At 46.2% G+C, this 20,252-nt stretch overlaps 1 protein-coding gene across 2 annotated transcripts in view; it reads right to left on the bottom strand.

Moving 5' to 3' along the window:
• Positions 1-20,252, bottom strand: part of LOC135393990 (cell adhesion molecule Dscam1-like) — a 276,267-nt gene that overhangs the window by 214,660 nt on the left and 41,355 nt on the right. For both annotated transcript variants that reach the window (XM_064624410.1, XM_064624409.1), the window contains exon 2: positions 1,892-2,209. In XM_064624410.1, the coding sequence (XP_064480480.1) occupies positions 1,892-2,209 (318 nt within the window). The remainder of the gene's footprint in view (positions 1-1,891; positions 2,210-20,252) is intronic.

The following is a 20,252-nucleotide window of genomic DNA, read 5'->3' as shown; positions in this document are numbered from 1 at the left end:
ATCGCCACTCCCTCCCTCTTTATCTGAGCAAAGGCGCAACGTGGCACACAACAATGGCTGCGTGCCTAACGTTAGACACACACACACACACACAAGCAACACACGACGCCTGCGCGCGCCTCTCACACAATGAAGCTTTTGACGTGCATGCGATAGAGCTCGCTCTCAAAACGCCAGATTCACACCGCGTTACGGCTCGCCCATGTGTACCTTATCGAAAGTTGGCTGGATATGCAAGCGGGAAGAATGAGAACTGTACGACGGAGTATATTGAAGAAGTCTAGTTAGATGGTGCTCGAAACGGGAACTCGAGGAGATACGTTGGGACGGGAGAAGAGTTTCTTGGGAGATTGTTTTGGATATTCGTTTCGGAACACAGCGCAGTGTTTGTTCTCGATCTCGAGGTAAAGCGCCCGGAGGTACGGAGGTGCTCGGATGTTACAGTAGGGGGAGAGGAAATGCAAGGTAAACACTGTTGAGATCTCGCAGGAGAAACATTTGTACTTGTCTATAATGGGAGCGGAAGGAATAAGAGTGGTGGGTTGTGTGGTACAAAAAAACGTACACGTACCCGAAAAATAGAGCCCGCAAGAACATAGCTGGGCGAATGGCCTCTGATTGATTGTGAGGGTGCGCAGGGCTCACTTATCACCATCGTTAAGTGCGTAGCAGAGGTCTCGTATCTTTAGATTTTTTTTTTAATTCCCTGTACTAGATCTGGAGTAGCTTGTCCCGTGGTAAGCCGACTCGCACCTCCTTTTTTTTGTCCTACCATCATCGTTATGAGAGGAGACACGGGAAAGCGTTATTGTGACTTACGCTGTATAATTTGCGTTCGCAACGATATTGCAGTGCGGCGCCGCAAACCACGTGATTGGCACCTTTCTGGTCGGCACCGATTGACGCGATCCTTTCTTATGCGGGTAGGATGCAATAGGACGCGGATGGGATGCGGAAGTGACTTGGATGGGATGTGGGTCGAATGTGGATGGAATGTACATACTATTGTACATAATAGTACATGGTAAATAAAGTTCAATTCAATTCAATTCAATGTGGGTCGAATGTTTGTCCAATGTGGATGGAATGTGGGTCAGATGCGGTGGGATGAGAATGGGATGAGAATGGGATGAGAATGGGATGAAGATGGCACGAGGATGGCACGAGGATGGCACGAGGATGGCACGAGGATGGCACGAGGATGGCACGAGGATGGCACGAGGATGGAATGCGGATGGAATGCGGATGGAATGCGGATGGAATGCGGATGGAATGCGGATGAAATGCGGATGGAATGCGGATGGAATGCGGATGGAATGCGGATGGAATGCGGATGCGGAGTACCAAGTTGACATACGGTACGCCTGAAAGAACTCTTTGTCCCGCGTCATTTTTCAAAATCTTCGGGCGATCATCGGGTGTGAGAAAAATCACAGCCTTATATCTAATTGATAGCAAATAACTGAATCCGGGATTTCTGAAGACGCTGGTCAAATTTCCAAGCGACACTTGGATCTACAATTGCTATGAAAGGGTCCATAATTAACTTGAATTAATTCATTAATCACGCCCAACGCAATAAAATATCACTGACTTGAGCAGGATGACTGCTAAGAATATGTAACATACGGAGCCCGTTTCATTTGCGCGAGTTATTTTATCTTTTTTCTGGTTATGGGGGACATCCCGTAAACCACTCCTGCATACGGAACTCAACTACTGATTGAAAAGAAAGGACACGTTGCGCACGTCAAAAGGACTCCAGGTGGTCCAAATTATCCGCAGTACTACCCTGCGTCACGTTCAGCATGTCGCCACACAAATAGGCTCACTTACACCTTACCTGTAAATGTACTCCTAATGATTATTAAAGAACACGTTGCCAACTTACCAGCCATCACATGCACGTCTCTGCTACCGATGGTCCCAACCCGGTTGGATGCCAGGCACCTGTACGACGCAGTATGAACGTCTTGTCGATACTGGTCCGCTCGGAATGGCTGAAAGACAAGCGCTCCATCCGACTGTACAAGGCGAAGTCCATGGACGTCAGTCACTTGGCGCCCGTCGTCCAGGGAGATCCATCGAACATCGGGGTTAGGATGGCCACGTGCCGTACATGGTATTACTACACCGGTGCTGTTGTGGAAGTGTACCCGAGCTGGGGGCTCACGGACGAATCGAGGACCTTCGACGCTCAGCGATGCCCCTGAACAAAGAGAGAAAGAGGGGGGGGGGGGGACAGAGAAAGGTCAATGAGTATGTGACTGCCTTTTTGGTGGAACCTGGAATACATTGTATTGTACTGGAAACAAAGATAAGCTTGAAACTAGAAATATGGTGATGGCGATGGAACACCTCAATTGCCCTCATCATCAGCATCACAATAAAGTTGTCTTCATGGCGAGATCTTTATGTTGAGGACGCCTGGGAGGGTTTGACAGTAGAATGTGGTGGCTTATAATTTAAAATAATGTGTTAATTACATGTAGATGATTAAGTTCATTAAAATAGTTCCCTTATTATAACCCTACACCAAGCCGCAACGCTAAAACGTCTCATGGAATTTCTTAAGCGTCCGCCACACAAACAATCGGTATTGGTAAGACGTCAGTGCTATATCATCATTTGTTTTACATATAACGGGTCCGATATAACGCGTCCTGGAGTAGCCACTCCCGAATGGCTTTTGCCTAACATCTCCTTTTCTTTTTCTTTTACCAGTCAATAAATGAATTCTACGTGAAGAACATGGAGACGTAGCTTACATCAACATGAATGCCGATAACTCCATAACACTTATATCTGGGTGCTGCCTACCCACGAAAGGCAACGAAGAAAAAAGAATAATAATAATAATCTAGAAGGCTGTGTATGCGGCTCTGGGGACAAAGTGACTGCGAGAAGACTGACTTACGTCACTTAAGAAGAAGAGAATCAAAAAGCAAAACAACACAACGAGTCCAAATACATTATTCACCCCCGACATCTTTTAGAAAGGATACCAGAGCATCCAGAGCACGTCGGCTATGATGTAAGGATCAAGTGCCCCAAAAGCGTCAAGATAGCATAGCACGTACACGTCACGTACTACATCTTATTTTCATTAAGGCGGTTGAAAAAGTTGTGCGCTTCGATATATGCGGTTCACCACACTAGTCACGCGTTCTACTGCACGAGTGAACACTAAAGAAACAACGACAAAAAATCTACGTGTCGTACCCTGAAAGATATATAGCTCGGAACACGCTCGCGCGTCAAGCTCTGACGTCAGAGTAGTGAGGTCGACGCCCATACGCTAAGACAGTTTATCTGTGCGCAGGGAAGAAGTGGAGAGACTGGAGAAACCACGTAACGAAGTCTCCGTTCAATCACAAGGTAGAAATATGGAAGTATTCATAGACCGGCGTAGGCCTGTTGCCTCTGGCAACGCCGACCGGCATAGGCCTCTGAGTACTGTTGCGTCGTTGGCTACCGTAACAGCTTCCAAAACATCAAAGGCAGCGTTTCAAATATCAAGTTTCAAAGCTTCCCCGGAAAACCTTGGGAGACAGAAAGGCGGAAAGCGTGAATTGCGCCTGGACGCAGTAAAAACGCCACGATGTTTCCGCTGTGCATTCCTCCTGGAGATAATATAGAGTCATACTCAAACAACTTGCGGTACAAAGTTACTTGGATATGTCACAAATTGTGCTACACTGTTATTACGAGTTCTTGCAAGCATAACGCGTGCAGATTAGAGGGATATATGAAACTCATACTGTGGTCATCGACTGTCGCCGGTCGTTCTTACTGCTATGCTCGAGGGTCTTCGTGCAGTGTGATGTGTACTTCGAAAGAAGCGATGACCCCATTGCTTAGGTTAAGAGACATGCCGCTATGAAGCTACCCCGTGGCATTTTTTCTGGAATGCCATAATGGAACACCGTGCGTGTCTCTGTCATGACCTTTAGGAGATCAAATAGTTCACCGTGTCCTCTCCAATTACTATATTACCCAAAGTGGCTTTCAGGACCTCTTTCCAGTTCCACTGCAAGCCCCCCACCCCCTCCCCCTGTTCAAACTCAAGGACATCAGCGAATGGACGAACTATGCTTGGGTACCTGTGAAGGATATCACCAGGCGCGTTTCTTTTTGCAGCGGGGCCACATGTGGTTGATGTACCTGTACAGGTAAACGTTACAGAGACAAGGAGAAATCTACCAGTTGCAAGCTGTGTATTACCAAGAGCAATAACGCATTGTTTTGAGGCACCGTACCAGGAACACTGTACAATAGTTGCTGATGAAACATATAAAATAACGAAGAATTATAACTGCAGCCCCATCCGCTCTAAAAAAATACAACATGAAAGACATCCACCCGATCTCCTGTCTAAAGGAAAGCACACTGTCCGCATTTCATTATACAGGTGTCTTTTTTAAATTTTTCATTAAAAACTATAAGGGCTATAGACATCCTGTTTTCACTTCTATCATCTCTGAGTCGGTGACGTCCTTGGCGAGCTGTTGCTCAGTCATCGAATGAATAATTACCTAAAAATCGTTAATTAACTTCTTAATTATAAAAGCTACGAAGTTGTCCCAATGCGAACATCTGCTCCCTTCGGTCACCTGATATCGTAGCGGTTTCCAGAACAAAAATCCATTCGATAGATCGTCCGCAAAAAAAAATCATGAGGAAACGCCATGTTTTTTCTTTATTTTGTTCATTGCGCACCTTCGGAGACGCGTCTTTCCTTCACCCCCAATGTGAGGGGGTGAAACAGCACGCCATCGCCTCCACGTCGTCCACAGATAACCACAGACCCAACAAAAACTATGCAGGGTATCGCAACTGAAAGAGTCTGTCTGAAAGACTCAAAGCAACCCAAAGCAACTGAAAAAGTCGCAACAGAAAGAATTTGAAAAATATTCTGCTTTAGCCCCGCCTGCTTGATTGTCGCAAAGAAGAGCGCACGGAAGATGTGGGAAGAGGAGGAAGTGTTCTCGCCTCTTGTTTTACCTTTATTTTCCTCGCTTTGACCTTGATGCTGGTGACAACCGTCTTAGCACAACGACAACAAAACAACCGTCTTATAGTAAAGAAGGCAAAAGAAATGAAGGCACAACTACACTTCCTCCTCTAGACGCACATTTCGCGCGCACTTCTTCGCGAAAATCAATCAGGCGGAGCTAATGCGTAATTCTCACAAATTTTTTCGACTATTTCTGTTGCGGTACTGTGCATAGTTTTCGTTAGGTCTACGGTTATCCGTGGCGGACTTCATATTTCTGTGTAAAAAAAAGAACAAAGGAAACGTGCAGTTCGCTTGGCAATTTTCAAAGTTCAATTGACAATAATAAATTTTCCGCAATTAAAAACTGTCCAAAGCCTTCCTCAATGGTTGCAAAAGTTTCCAGAGGGTAATTGCCAAAAGTCCCACAATCCTCCGGCTAGTATACGTCGCCAGTTAGAATTTTTTTAGCACTTTAAGTGAAACACCAAGTAAATTTATATAAAAACTAAGTTTATTGATAGCTTATTTATTTAGATTTTCTTTTTGTATTTTGATTAATTGATATTATATACATATTTTTACATCAATAAAGAAAAGAAACCCCCTTAAAACAAAACCATCGACCAACAGCAGCATAGGCTAACCGTCCAGTAACCGATTGCAACATCAAAATTACTATTCCACGCGAAAAGACAAAGAGGCTAACGCTCACGTCATTTACCTGTTCGAGCATCGAGTTTAGAGAAGAAGAAGAAGGAAAAAGAACGAGTATTTATGTAGAACAGGGTTTTACGACGCCCCAAAATTCTGCCGCACGCGAAGCACCCCATCGATTCTTTCTTGCACGCGGTAGAAGTAGAAGCATAAGCGGAATATAGTGTGATATGGATACGCTGCCTTTAAGACGAAGCAGAATGAGAGTGACTCCCGAGTCTCCATTATCGTGACTTGGCTTCGGAAGTCATAAAAGCTTAAAGGGAACACGGCAAAAGCCGCAGCGCGTCGCGTGTCCTGGTCTAAACGACGCATATGAAAACCCTAGCGGCATTATAGATTGCGTCGCAGCGACGGCATAGAATTACCTTTTACAGTTTCCCATTTCCCTCTCTCGTCTTTGAAAAGCGGAGGACGACTACACAACAGATGGCTTTATCGTGAGCTGCTTCGTATGCACGGTTTTTGCGACGCGCGCGCGCGCGCGCGGTGGGAACACAATAGGAGTTAATGTCAGCGCAAGGTTTTGTCGAGACGCAGCTAAGGTAATTACGACTTGTGCGATTATAAAAGCGTGCCGCGGTTTACGGTGCACTAAAACACGCGTTCGAGGCAAACTAGCTGGTGTCCCAGGAGGAAGGGAGAAATAATTTTCGGCGATTCAGGGATGCTAGTTAGCTTGACGCGAACCGCGCGGATGTAAGACGCGTCGTTAGGTGCACCTGTTGGCGGATGATTGCTTAGAACTCTTATGGCCGTGTGGTTAGTGCGAAACAAAAACATCAGAGAGACAGTTCGTTAGACGTCACTTGTTTTCCCGGAGTTCTTCGCTCCGTGGAAATCAGTTGCCACTTCGGTTTACTTTTTTATTTTACTCCGTGTTAGCGCCGCGAAGCAACTGTGGCTATGAGCGGCGTACAGACGTGGACAGATGGAGAGAGGACAGCAGGAAGGAGTAGGGGACAGGGGGGATTAGTATGCGTCCTGGGCAGACTTCATGGGCAACTGTGCCGACATTCGTCTGGAAAATATTGGGAAAATCCGGGGAAAACTTCAGACAGCGCAGCCGGTGGAAGGATTCCATTTACTGGTATGGTTTTTTAATGACGGTGTACTCATTAAAATGATCAGCTGAGCACTAATAATCGAGAAGAAATTATTCATATTATCTCAAGAATTGGTCGATTCCAGTTAAATTGCAGGTAGTACTTATGGTTTTACGCAGCCCTCACGCTAGGAAGAATGATATCTGCATATCGTGTGTTTCTTTTGTTTGTTTGTTTTTGTGGCAATACTGCATATAAACAAATATATCCGCCATGCATCGTCACGGCGTGAGGATTCTTTCGATTTCTGTAATTTGGATCAGGCAGCTCACGGAGTTACATGCAGGTATTTCTGTAGTCAAGTGCGATGCATTTGGGAGATTGGTGTTGACTGCTTCCATGATGAGTTTGACCACAGCTCAGGTTTATCATCGTGGAGTTTGTAGCAACGGAAAACTGGGTGAGACGGTGAAATATCAAAGGCGGTGCACGCAGAACACGCCCTGTCTGCATGCGGAACAGCACAGCATGTGTCATAAACCTTGACAGTTCCTTGGTAAACGAAGAGAGAAGGAAATCACTGAAAAGGTTAGCCAGCTGCAGGAATAACACCTACGTCATCTGGATTACCGCCCCAGGGCTCTACCAATTCAGCTAACTTTTTTTTTTCTTCCATAACGTTTTATTTCACATTGTTATAGTTCAAGACGTAGGTGTCCTTTACAATGGAAGATGCAGTATGTGATTAGGAAGATTAAGAATGGCACAAGAATATACATACTTGTGATGAAGTATGTACAAAAGTGTGGGTGTGATTTGAGGACCAGGATCAGTCCATGAATACAGGGTCATGCACACTACCTAGTCGGGAGAGGAGAAACCTAGATAGCGACGTCACGTAGCTCTTGAAGAAAGGCCAGGAACCGACTGGAAGATCATTGCGGTCTCTAATACGACGAGATATCGACAACGAGTACAAGCGTAACAAAATAAGTACGTCCCACGGGAGCTCGCCTCCTGGTCGGATCGGGAGGTACCGAATAGCCGGCGCACTCAAGTAGATGTTCTTTTTGAAAGCACGCTGGAACACGTCGCAGAAAAAGAAAGCTTCCCTGCATGACAGAAAAAGCATGCTCGATAGTTTCCTCCTCTGGGCAGAGCATGCAGTTGTAGTTACTGAAAGCCACGAAGAAACCCCGTTCTCGCAGCCAAGCGCGCACAGGAAATGTACGTGTGTATAGCTGGAAGAAAAAGTCATTCACCTTAGCTTCTGCAGGCACCTTCCTCACTCGCACGAGCACATCCTCCCCGGGACCCGAGTCGAACAGTTGCCGGTAGAAAAGAGGGAGGAAAAGAGTCAACAACATCCCAATACAGGGACCGACGCGAGGCATGGAAACTGATCTCGTACGACAACAACTCGTACGAAAAGTGTATAGTGTAAACAACTTCCTTGTAGATTCCTGATATGTACAGCGGTGTGTCTACACTGTGGATACAACTATCCCACGTAGGTCATCCTTTAAAAAAAAAGTAGAAAAGTAGAAATACAGTGTCTCGGGAATGAATGAGTCTCATCGCGGAGAAAACAGACTCGCCACACAAGCTGATGGACAAAAAGGTGAACCAAGTGAAGACCCACCCCATTGGAGGGGGTCATGAAAGAAATTCTCACGCCGTGTCCTTTCGTATTGCGAGTTCCAAACGAAGGTAGCGAAAACTCAGTGAATCTTGTTTATAGGTATCCTCCCACACTTTCAGAAAATATCCAATGCGCGAAGCCCTCCTCGCATTGCACACAAAAGACCGAGCGAAGACCGACAGTTCGAGCGGACCCCAGAGTCGGACGCACTGCCGCGGCGTAGCGACACGCGACAGCTAGAAACTCGATAGGGATCGAACCTGGTCCAGAGGAACGCCAAGGTAGACAGAAGGGGACCTAGACCAGGACAAAAGCAGCCAACTGGGTAGGGAGCTCTGTGACATTCCTAACCAAGAACCAGAGCTTTTGGACCAGCTGACACGCGCACCAGGAGCCAAGCAGAACTTGCGGACATGTGCTAACACGCGTGACACTTTGCCTACAGAACGCGGTGTAAGATAAAGATAAGAGGTGATGACACCCATGCCAGCGGAGCGTCCAGATAATGTTCGCTTTCCAGGCCCCCTCGCCTGATCGCCATCTCTCGGCGGGCAGTAGGACTGACAGGACCGCCAAAGGTTACCTATGCCTTTCTTGGCGTTGCAAGCGAATGTCTTCTGCTCTTGGCCTCGGGAGCTATGCGCACCGTGCAGCTATGCAGCTGTGCGCATGTGCTGCAGCTTGCGCACCGTCAGGTGGCGATCAGGCGAGGGAGCCTGGAAAGCGAACATTATCTGGACGCCACCTTCGCATGGCGAGACAAGAGAGTGTTATCACCTCTTATCTTTATCTTACACCGCGCTACAGAACCACAGAAAAAGGCAACGTCATCAGCATAGGCTAGAACTTTAACGCTGTAGTGCCACGAAGCTAAGCTAAGCTGTAGTGCTAAGCTAACACGCCTCCCCAATGGCTTCCAAGGTTGTGTCATGTGAAGGGACAAACCACATCCACTCACTTACTCACTCAATCGACTTTCATTCTTACATGTTTTCTCACTCATACACACATTCATACGACGGGGCGACGCAAGCGGCATCTGTTAAACCTCGAAACAACTATGGCTATGAGCTGCGTACAGATGTGCACAGATGGAGAGAGGACAGCAGGAAGGAGTGAAAGACAGGGGGGTTTAGTACACGTCCTAGGCCGACCTCTGGGGCAACTGTGCCGACATTCGTATGGAAAGCCTTCAGAAAACCCACGCGAAACCTCAGACAGCACAGCCGGTGGTGGGATTCGAACCCACCACCTCCCAGTCTTGAGCACGACCTTGGCTACCACCAACGGGCCTTAACACGCTTGGCCATGACACTTGTCACAATTTTTGGCGGAGTGATTTTGGCTCTTGTCTATAGTGAATCAAATCAGACCCCCTGACCAACTCTGTTTATGATGATGATGATTGAAAGAAAGACTATCTTTAGACTATAGTTATTTGTCATTCGGCACCATCAGGATGTTCATCGCAGTCTGGTGTGCATGTGGCTCGGGAATCATGAGTGTCCGGTGCTCGTTTCGCATGCACTTACATCGTGGTCTAGGCACTAGTTTGGGTAAACAGAGCAATTTTTAAAACGAAGCACAATAGTGTGAACTGAATGCCAGAGAACCAACCGGATGTGCCGCAGGAAGGCGATTGCGAAATAAATTATTTTTATTTTCACGATTGTTTATTGAAGCCCATACTCAATAGCAAACGCCCAACATCTTACGGATCTTACGAGCATTGTTCATCTGACCGATGATGATGAACAAACAAATTGGGGCACGTAAGTCGCGACAAAGTCGAACTGGGTACCTCAGTGCAACTACACAGAGTTGATTAAAAGAGAGAAAGGGGGGATAAGCACAAAACAACGGAAAAGAAAAAAATGAAGTACTGACAAGCGGGGTAGGTCACAGTTCAGCCGGTGAGAAACACTTGCTGCGTGTCGAAAGGACATAAAATATTTAGTAGTATTTATTAGTAGTAGCGGGGTTTCTTTATGCCAAAGTTGGAGCTCTTTCAAAGCAGGAGCTTGATGATGGCTGGAGACTCAGGATTTTCGCAACGTCAAAAGATCGGGCGTCCACAGAAGTCAGCATTACTTCTAGGAACCTGCGGAGTGCCTGAGTACCCGAGCAGTACGTGCTCTCCGTCCTCTACAACGTCACGCTGAATCTTTCCCTCGCACCTTTCTAAAGGACTACCTCAATTACCGCATGAACTCTAGTCGTATAACGTGTCATATAAAAGCAAAATACTCCATTTCTATCCGCCTTCCTCTAACTTCCTTTTTTTATAATGGTTGCAAACTGCAGCCGTCGCAAGAATAAAAACCACGTTCAAACGAACGTCGGATAAAAATGTGGCAAGGCACAAAAGCGGAGTTATGTAATAAAAGGTTAAATGCAATCAAATATATCTCATTATTCCCAGCAACGGACGTGGAGTTGGAAAGGACGCTGCACAGTACCAGAGGAGACTAACACAGCCTTTGGAAAATCCAATTTCGAGCCCGTCTCCTTCTTATTTTTACAATATGTCTTTCCTTGAAACAGCTCCTAATGCTATCAAAAAAAAGGAGGTAGACAGGGCAAAGCGTCGGACATAAAAGTGGAAAAACCTAGCCCAATTTTCCTTGCGCGAAGCCAGTGCTATCGCTGCCACGAAGTTTTACACAATATCTTGCCACACTTCTTGAAGTCGTCCTCACGTGACGCGCGACTTCTTTTTCACCCCCCCCCCCCCACTTCTCTCTCTCACGTCGTTCTTTCTTTTCTTTTTTTAGAGCATCTTAGGGATTAGCATAGCATTTAGGGATGTTAGTTTCGACGAAGTAAAACTGGCTACCCCAGTACACTTAATACAGAAAGTTCAAACCGATGATGAGATGATGAAAACACAAAGGGATGATGTTCAGAGACGAACAGAGATGATAATGGAGTTCAACATGTAGGTCAAAAGTTCAAGAGCTGCGCCCAAGTGAGAGTAAAGTGGCGGAGTCGCCGGGGGCACACAGGACACATCACACATTCACCGTGTCATAGGATGTCCATAAGCCCGGTTGCATGCAAAAAGTCTTCAACTGCCCTTAGCGCCTTGTCGGACGAAGGAGGACCTAACAGTTTCGTGATGCTGTACCTCGCACGATTGCGGCTGTGTTGCGACAAATGGACTACTACCGCAGTCAAACAGGCATTTTAATGGTCATTGAAATTGATGACGACTGAACCGAATGACGATTGACAGCGGCTACACGACCATTTTGAATTACCATTGGTTCGCATGCTCCTCAACGCAATGGAGGTTTCTTAAACTCCATTGAGGCACTCAAGAGTCTTCGAAGAGCGCCATTGGTGGCCACGGGTTCAGCGAACAGCTAAGCACCGAACTCCTCCTGTCCTCTCTACACCTGTCCACATCTGTACGCCGGTCATAGCCACAGTTGCTTCGCGGCGCTAACACGGAATTAAAAAAAAGCACTGAACACAATAGTGCAAAAGAAAACAGCAACAAATTTAATGAAAGGTCATGAAACTTCAGGACGACAGTTCCTGGGGCTATTACACGTGGCTGCATACGAAAATTTACTCTTCTGCTCTCGACACCGCAGTCGTAAAAAAGTGTATGTTGAATCGGTATATTTATATGTCTTTTTTATTACGTTTTCCGTCACTGTAGACGCGTCCCTTACCCGTCACTGTAAACCTCATGTAGATGGACGAACCGATGCACCTCGCAAGGAGCCGCGTCGCTGAGCCGTGCGGAGGTGGCGTATTGTTAATGGCGCTTGAGAGCTCCAGTGGCCATTAGTGTAAATGATTATTGGAATGACTCCGCCGGCAGCGCACGTGATGCTTTTCCTTCAATCGGCCTCCACCGGATCGCTAGATTTCTTCACTTTTTGACCAGAATAGCTTGAACACCATTGCTCCATATGTTGCCGCATAGAATATCTACTAAAAGAAAAGAACCTACGTTGTTGTATGCTGTTGATTGAAAGTTGAGATTCAAACTATGAGTACAATTGCACACCGACAGCGGGACAAAAAATAATCAGATGCTCCAGACACTTTTGATTCCCAACTGAACCTGTAACCCCAGTCTGACAGGGAGAAAGCCAGAAAACTACCACCACGAAAGCAAGGAAAAGAGAAAGCGTTGCTCTATGGACATCAAACCTTACTGCATTTCGGTGTATTTCACATTTCACAGGTTCTTCTTTTTTTCTTCTTTATGATCCAATTCAAAACCATTCAGAACCCTGTATCTTTCTCTGAAAGGATCGATAGACAGATGGGCCAGAGGCGACCACGCGCCCGAGGCGGTACCCAGACCCACTCTACTCGTCCTCTGATGATGATAGGTTTCCAACTTCAGAAACCAACTTTCAAACGGACCATCAGACGGGTTCTACAAAAAAAAAAAAAACGTTTTGCCTTCATTTCTGCGAATTCCTCGTTTCGTGTCCAATCATTTTATAGCGTTTCTTCTGATAGAGAGAACCTAGCAAATAATAACGATGATACCAAGACCACAACGAAGAACAAAAAAAAAAAAAAAAAAACTGGGACACAGGATGCTCATGGTTTTCGCAAAGGACATACAGATGTTTCGAAAACAAAATAAAGGAAGGGGCGGAAAAAATGAGAAAAGCAAACTCGAAGACGGTTCCGGAGTTATATTTGCGGGCCGTGCCGGAAAGCGCAGTCGCTCCTCTTTCTCTCTCTCTCTCTCTTTTTTTCATTTTTGTTTTTACCTCGTGTGTTTGTTACTCTTGTTACTCTTGCGGGTAGTGGTTTCCGACTGAATGCTCGTTGGTGCGCGAAGCCAGCGTGCGTTGAAGAAAGAAGGAAGGGCACGGAGCCGTTGCATCGCTAGATTAAAATTCTGTGTTTCCTGTTTGGTTAAAGGCTGACCTTGCGTGGTTGCTAAATGAACGCCCTCTGTGAATTCGAGAGGGAATGAGACTGATGAAAAAAAACACGCACATACATTGCATGATGATGAGGTGAGCGATTCACTGACGCTGTGGCGGTATACTGCCCTATTGCTCACTGGGGACCAGTGAGGGGAGCGGGGGGGAGCACTTTCAGAGATCCGTCGCCAGACCGGTGGAGCGCAGGAACTCCGCAAGAAGACGAAGGTCTTGTTGAGAGAATGTTACGCAGTGCTTTGTACTTGAGCTAGGTTATAGTTAGGGCTTGACTTTTTCGGGTTTTATTTTTGGCCAAATTCGGGGGGTAAATATCGGGTGATATTTTTCATTTGAAAATTCGGGTGTATTCGGGTTAAATCCCGCTACGGCATATTCTGTCGTCAGGAATTCGGGTGTATTCAGGTGATTTTTTTTTTGGTTAATAAAAATTCGTCTTAACATGGAACTAATGTTTAGCAATGTTATCAAACTTTATTTTAATGCACGCTAATGAGTGTGCCACGCGACCCGGATGTTTTCGGGTAGATTCGGGCTAAACCCGATTTCGATTTTACAGATTTCGTTCGGGGGGTAAATATCGGGCGGATACGGGTTTAACCCTAAAAAGTCAGGCCCTAGTTATAGTATACTGTTACTCCCGTGTAAGAGTTAAACATCACTCGAGAAGGTAGCTAAAAGATATGGACGAGAAATTTAAGTGCACGGACGTCAAAAGGCGATTTGTTGTCCTTGATATGCGTATGATATTCGGGATAACCTTGCGCGCCATCGTGTCCACGACCACGGCTGACCTCTCTCAACGCTTAAAAACAACGAAATACGTTTTATACGTATGGCAGTACATTAGTTATAAAATGTTCATTTATTCTCGGACAGTACCAGAGTATACGTAAACATTCATTAAGGACTATCAAGACGATTCTTTCTCTTCTCTTTATTATTTTTATTTGATGTTTTGTTGTTGTTGTTGTTGTTGTTGTGCTTGCACTCCTATCTCAGGACTCTCTCCCTCTCTCTAATCTCTCGCATTCTCAAGACTGTGAGACTATGATCTGCGCTTTGGGACTTTTAAGAGCGATGCCGAAATCCGGTCATTCGGTAACTCACCAATGGCTGGACCTAATGCGCCGGCGCATAAGACTACTAAAAAATCTGCCGCTTGGTTGTCTCCTGATGAGTACTCGTACATCAATACAACATTATTTATATTGTTGATTAGTAAAAAAAAACTCAAGAACAAAGTGACCTATCACCACTTACTTAAGTCGTGCGCCTTTCCACACAGCACTAACATCAGCAATCGAGTGCAGAACGCCGAGTACAACACAGAAATCCCTACACATACGTTCTATTAGGAACTAAAAATAACACCGAGATAAAGTATCTCATTCTCACATCCTAAACCCTACACGTTGGTTGGAATAACGACTTTCCATATCCGCGGACACATTGTTGCATCTACGTCCATACCCTTCCCCGGAAGAGAATGAGGAGTAACGCCGCCATTAACGTAGCTATGAAGAGCACAAAGAGCGGGTCGTAATCACCCTTTCCCTCCATAAGGCGGAAGGCTCATTTGGTGTTTCGGCTTTCATGAGTGCGCGCAAAAGCAAGGAAAAGCCATTGCATTTTAACGTCTTTCTGTAACGATGCCTGTCGATATGAGTGTTCGAAGCGCAAGCGTGTAGGCGGATAGCATAGGGGGGTATCGTGTAGGACACAACGCTGTTTACGTACTCACTTATACAAGTGCAACCTTTACGCGAAGCTTTCATCTCTATAAATAGGGCGGAACATGTTGTGCGTGTATGTCCATATTTATGTTCTTCGTAATGCTTGCACAACGAGGACACTGTGGCGTTGGATTGGTTTGCATTGGAAAAAGAAAGCAAAATACGGAGGAGAGGTTAGTCCCGACCAAGTCAGAACTGGCTACTTCAAAACGCGTTTGTGGGCCACATTCGGGTCGGTGCTCTGTGGCTCTAAACTTCGGCTAATCGTTCCGATTAGGCGTGTGTCAGAGTGCACGCTGGATCCACTTGGTGCTGGTACCTTCAAGATCACGCTAAGCATTGTGAGGTGGTAGGTTCGAACCGGTTGTGCTGTCTGTCGGTTTAAACACAGACTTCTCATATAGATGTGGACGCAGCTCCCCCTGGACTCGAACCCGGGACGCATACTAAACATCCGTCGGCTCCCTTCTCCCAGCTGATTATTTTCGATCTGGCCTCATTTCAAATCAAAATCCATTCCATTCGTACCCATTCATTGCGGTGTTCATGTCGAATTTCACATCCATTTTCACAGATCCAGATCCCCTCATCCAGATCGAGTTTCACATTTATTCATGGATATAGAGATACCTTCCATCCTCATCGAATTCCTCATCTATTCTAACAGATCGTGATATATTCCATCCAGACTGAATTTCACATCCATTATCAGAGATGCAGAACAGTTCCATCCTGGTCGAATTCCACAACAATTTATATAGTTCCATATCTGCTGCATCAGGATCGAATTCCACATTCATTCTCACAGATCCAGATCCCGTATCCATATGCGATCGAGTTTCGCATGAATTTTTGCAGATCGAGATGCATTCTACCCAAATCGAATCAAACATCCGGTCTTACATATCCAGATCCATTCCTACAAATCGAAAGAGGACAGATGGAACGAGCGAAAGAGAGAAGGTTAGTATGAAAAACAGACTAACGGTCAGCTTTCTATGACAAGAACACCGACCTGTCGTCGCTTCATTCTCACCATAATTCATCCTCTCAAATTAACCACTGTGAAATGGGGTAGTGTCCTGTGGCTACCACGGGGAAACATCCCATGTCATCATCACCTCTTCATTTGTTGTTGTTGTTGTATGACAAGAACAACACCAACTTTAATTTAAGAGGATGACTCTACCCTATTGCTGGTGGTGATGTTGGGAATGAAATAATGAACTTCTTTTCAATGACGAATTGTGGTTGTCAGCACTCTTTCGCGAAAGAAGCTTCAAACGTACACACGCTATGCAGCGTTAACAGTCGATGAGACTTACGCCAAGCAGACGAGGAGAACCTCGCAATTGCCGACCTCGGCTGAAGAAACGCCTCAATCTCCGCATCCAAGTTGGCGTACACAAGGCGCTCACGCAGCAAACACCCTTTCACGTCCTTTCACATTCACTCCCATAGGCGACGTCGCGAGCGCAATCTACTGAAAACCGCGCCCCCCTGTTGCCAGAGGTAGCCCATTTACGAGGCCCAACAATCTACGCCACGAACGTTGCGATCACGTTTCATTACGAGCCATTGACTTTTAATCAAGATTTTCCTCCGGCGTGCGTCCTCCAACACCACGTGATTTATTGACAAAGTTCTTGCTGCTCAAGCTGATCGCAGATGTACAGCTAACAAAGTTTTCTTTTATGTCCTCAAAGAACGGAAGCAGGACGCCTATACGTGGGGATTGGCCACGGGAAGAGCAAAATAACTTTAGAACATTAGGGGGATTTTGTCGCGATACGGTGGACGTCGTCAGAGCTACGTGCACCGTTTTACACGTGATGCGAATTGAACCGGCGATGCGAGAGAGGCGAGGTTTTTGTGATGCATCGTCGAAATGACTTGTCTTGTGTCTTCGAAATAGTCATACAGCGACAGCTTACGCGATGTATGCTCGTTTAGCCATGACCAGTTCATCAATTTAAACTGTCTTGAATATCAATAAAGAAGACCGAGAGACAGGGACACAGAAGGACGACACACGTATCCCAGCTAGCCTGCACCCTTTCCCTTGTTTCATTGTCTTGACGATCTCTAACATAAAAGGAAAGCACTTCTTGTTGCTCGGTAGTATGACAAAATTCCATATCGAATTTCACAGAGTAACCCAAATAACCTTCGCTACGCATACTTCACATACATTACTGCACATGTGAAACATCCGGGAGCGAAACGTTTTACCGTAATACATTTTATTTGGGTCACGTGGAACTGTATACATTTCGTTGCACCGCCGAAAGACAGGAAATATGCTTTCTTTGTGCTCGAGATTAGCCAACTTATTGGCCCGATGTAGAGAGACACGAGCCAAATAGTTAGACTGTGGATTTCACGGTACATATATCAGCGGGGAAAATAGCGACTGAATTGGCACTTTGTATCGGCCTCTATTTATTCGCTCCGAGATCGAATGGTGTCGGCGCGCTGCGGAGGACGGAGAACTATACCGTAGAGTGGACCACGACCTACTCAATTATAACGACCATGTCATAGGCACCCCTTCCAAGCACCGAATTTGGAAGCTAGCGGTGGCGCTACTCATCGGCCCGGTTATTGCTTCCTCAACTCCTACAATGCTTTGTACTTCGGCTTACCTTAGTATTTTTGAACAAGCGGCGGATGTCCCACGGAAGATGTTTTATTCTAAAGTTGATCATCATCATCATACTACGCGTTTTCACAGGAGCTGTTGCTGTCGTCTGCTACGGTGGTGGTGCTGGTGCTGGTGGTGGTAGTGATAGGGCTTGCCGTTGTCGGCCTCACGTATGTGGGCAACGTCACGACTCACGCCCTGAGGGAATGTGCGTCCTGGGCCGACTTCTAAGGGAACTGTGCCGACATATGTCGTCTGCTACGGTAGTCGTACGGCCGCTCCTGCGCGTTCAAAATTCAAATTTCCATTGTCCAATCATGATGTAGATCTTGCGGGCCGATGAGTAGCGCCCCTAACGGATCGTGCGGACAGGCTCCTCATAGGGGTTGCCGATTATCACATTCTCGTCATAATCTAGTAGGTCGTGGTGTGGACGCGTCGTCTGCTTTTGCACGTTTATTCCGCGTCTAGTGCAGTAGGTGGAGCATTGGAGAACCAAACAGTATCGTACCATCGCGGCACAAGTGATCTACGGGTGAATACGCACAATAATCACGGAAAAGAACCATCAACTCCGAACATCGGGCCGCGTGTTATCCACACTAGAAAGGTGATAGTGCCGCCCCCTATAAGTCGATCTCGCAGCGATCGCTGAGAGATCGACTTATAGGGGGCGACACTGTCACTTTTCTAGTGTGGATAACACGGGATAGTCTCATGCCTCCGACAATTGGAAGAACGTGATTTCTATGACTGTCGAACATGCCTTCCACGCAGCCGTTTTTTGGTGTCCGATGAGACTCCCCATTCATCATATTAAAATAAAGTTGTTCTTGTTGTTTAATGTGTCATTCCATAAACTCTGCTTCGCCAATACATCGCGCCTGTGACACAATTCAATTTTACAAGCGGCCCAGCCTAGTGGGGCAAAGGCGTCCAAAGGTAGTGGGTTCGAATTCTTCCACCGGCTGTGCTGTCTGAGGTTTTCTCTGGGTTTTCCGGCAGACTTTCCAGGCGAATGTCGGCCCCTGAAGTCGTCCCAGGACGCGCACTAAACCGCCTGTCTCCCACTCCTTCCTGCTGTCCTCTCTCCATCCGTCCACGTCTGTACGTCGCTCATAGCCACAGTTGTTTCGCGGCGCTAACACGGAATTACAAAAAAAATTCAATTTTTAGTTTCTACCGAATTGCCCCGGATGACTGCATCTCCGCAGAGCATCCAACCAGAGTGTATCACATAATATATCCAGGTTATAAGTTCTACTGCCAGGTACAGACTTCAAATAACCTTCCACCTCGTCTTGAAGAAAACCTTAATCGAATCGAGGTCGACACAAGGTCTTTCTTGGAAAAACGAAAAAAAAAGAAAAAAAAACAGACAGCCAAAGTGAACAAGGACCAATAGGTAGACGATAGCATGGCCCAAATACTGCTATCTAAATTACTTTGAGGATCGGGTTGCTCTTGTCTTTTATTTATTTTCACATTTCTCTCCTTCACTTACTCTTTATTTGTGTCTCTTTCAATGTCGCAGCAAACAATAAAGCCTCCTATGCAGAAGAGCTCGCTTTCAGAAAGAAAAGAAAAAGTAAAGAAAAAGAAAATGAAAAAAAAACACACAAAGAAACTGGACTACAGCAATGTCATATTTTATATTAATGAGGGAAAAAAAGCCATTAAAGAAACAAGTAAATGACACTAGACGTGTTTGAAATTCAAAATTACAGATTAAGATGGCTTCTATGGCTGCACGCAGAGAAACAGATACATGGAACGATGCGACAGCACCAGAGGACTCGTGTTTCGCAGTGTTTGCGGCTCGGCAGCTCTGGGTAGTTGCGCATCGTTTGGAATTGGCAAGCCAGGGGTCGCTCAGCGAGCGATACACACCTGGGAGGGTGACTGAGCACTCCTCAATGCCTTTTTTCCCCTCATTATAATTTACTGGCTTGCACTGTGGCATTGAGGAGTGCTCAGTCACCCTCCCAGGTGTATATCGCTCGCTGAGCGACCCCTGGCTTGCCAATTCCGAACGATGCGCAGCTACCCAGAGCTGACGAGCCGCAAACAAGGCGAAACACGTGCCCTCTGGTGCTGTCGCATCGTTCCATGAGTATATATATATATTAAGACACTGAATAAGTCGATCACCAAAACATTCTAACGTACCATCACAGCAACAACAGATAAATTAATGACGATGAATGGGGAAATTCGCCACATGAGGTGCGGCCCACTATCCCAAGGCACATCCCATTAGGAACATACATGAACAGACCGAGACCCCTCTAAGCCATTGTGGTGTGTCACCAGGTAAGCTGCGTTGTCATGCATTTCACTGTGGCTGCACTGACAAGTGGCGCCTCTACTTACTCCAGGCAGGAATGGAGATATCCGTAGAGAAGAGCGCAGTTCTAGCCTTCACGCGCAAATACATGCATAGATATCGCCTGTATATTGGTGGAAGCCCACTGGAGCAGGTGACACATCACAAGTTCCTCGGCGTGACTCTATCATGGAATTTGTCGTGGAAGCGTCACGTAGACGTC

Source organism: Ornithodoros turicata, chromosome 5, assembly GCF_037126465.1.
Source record: "Ornithodoros turicata isolate Travis chromosome 5, ASM3712646v1, whole genome shotgun sequence".
In the NCBI taxonomy this organism is placed as follows: domain Eukaryota; kingdom Metazoa; phylum Arthropoda; class Arachnida; order Ixodida; family Argasidae; genus Ornithodoros; species Ornithodoros turicata.
This window is presented reverse-complemented; position numbering and strand designations above follow the sequence as displayed.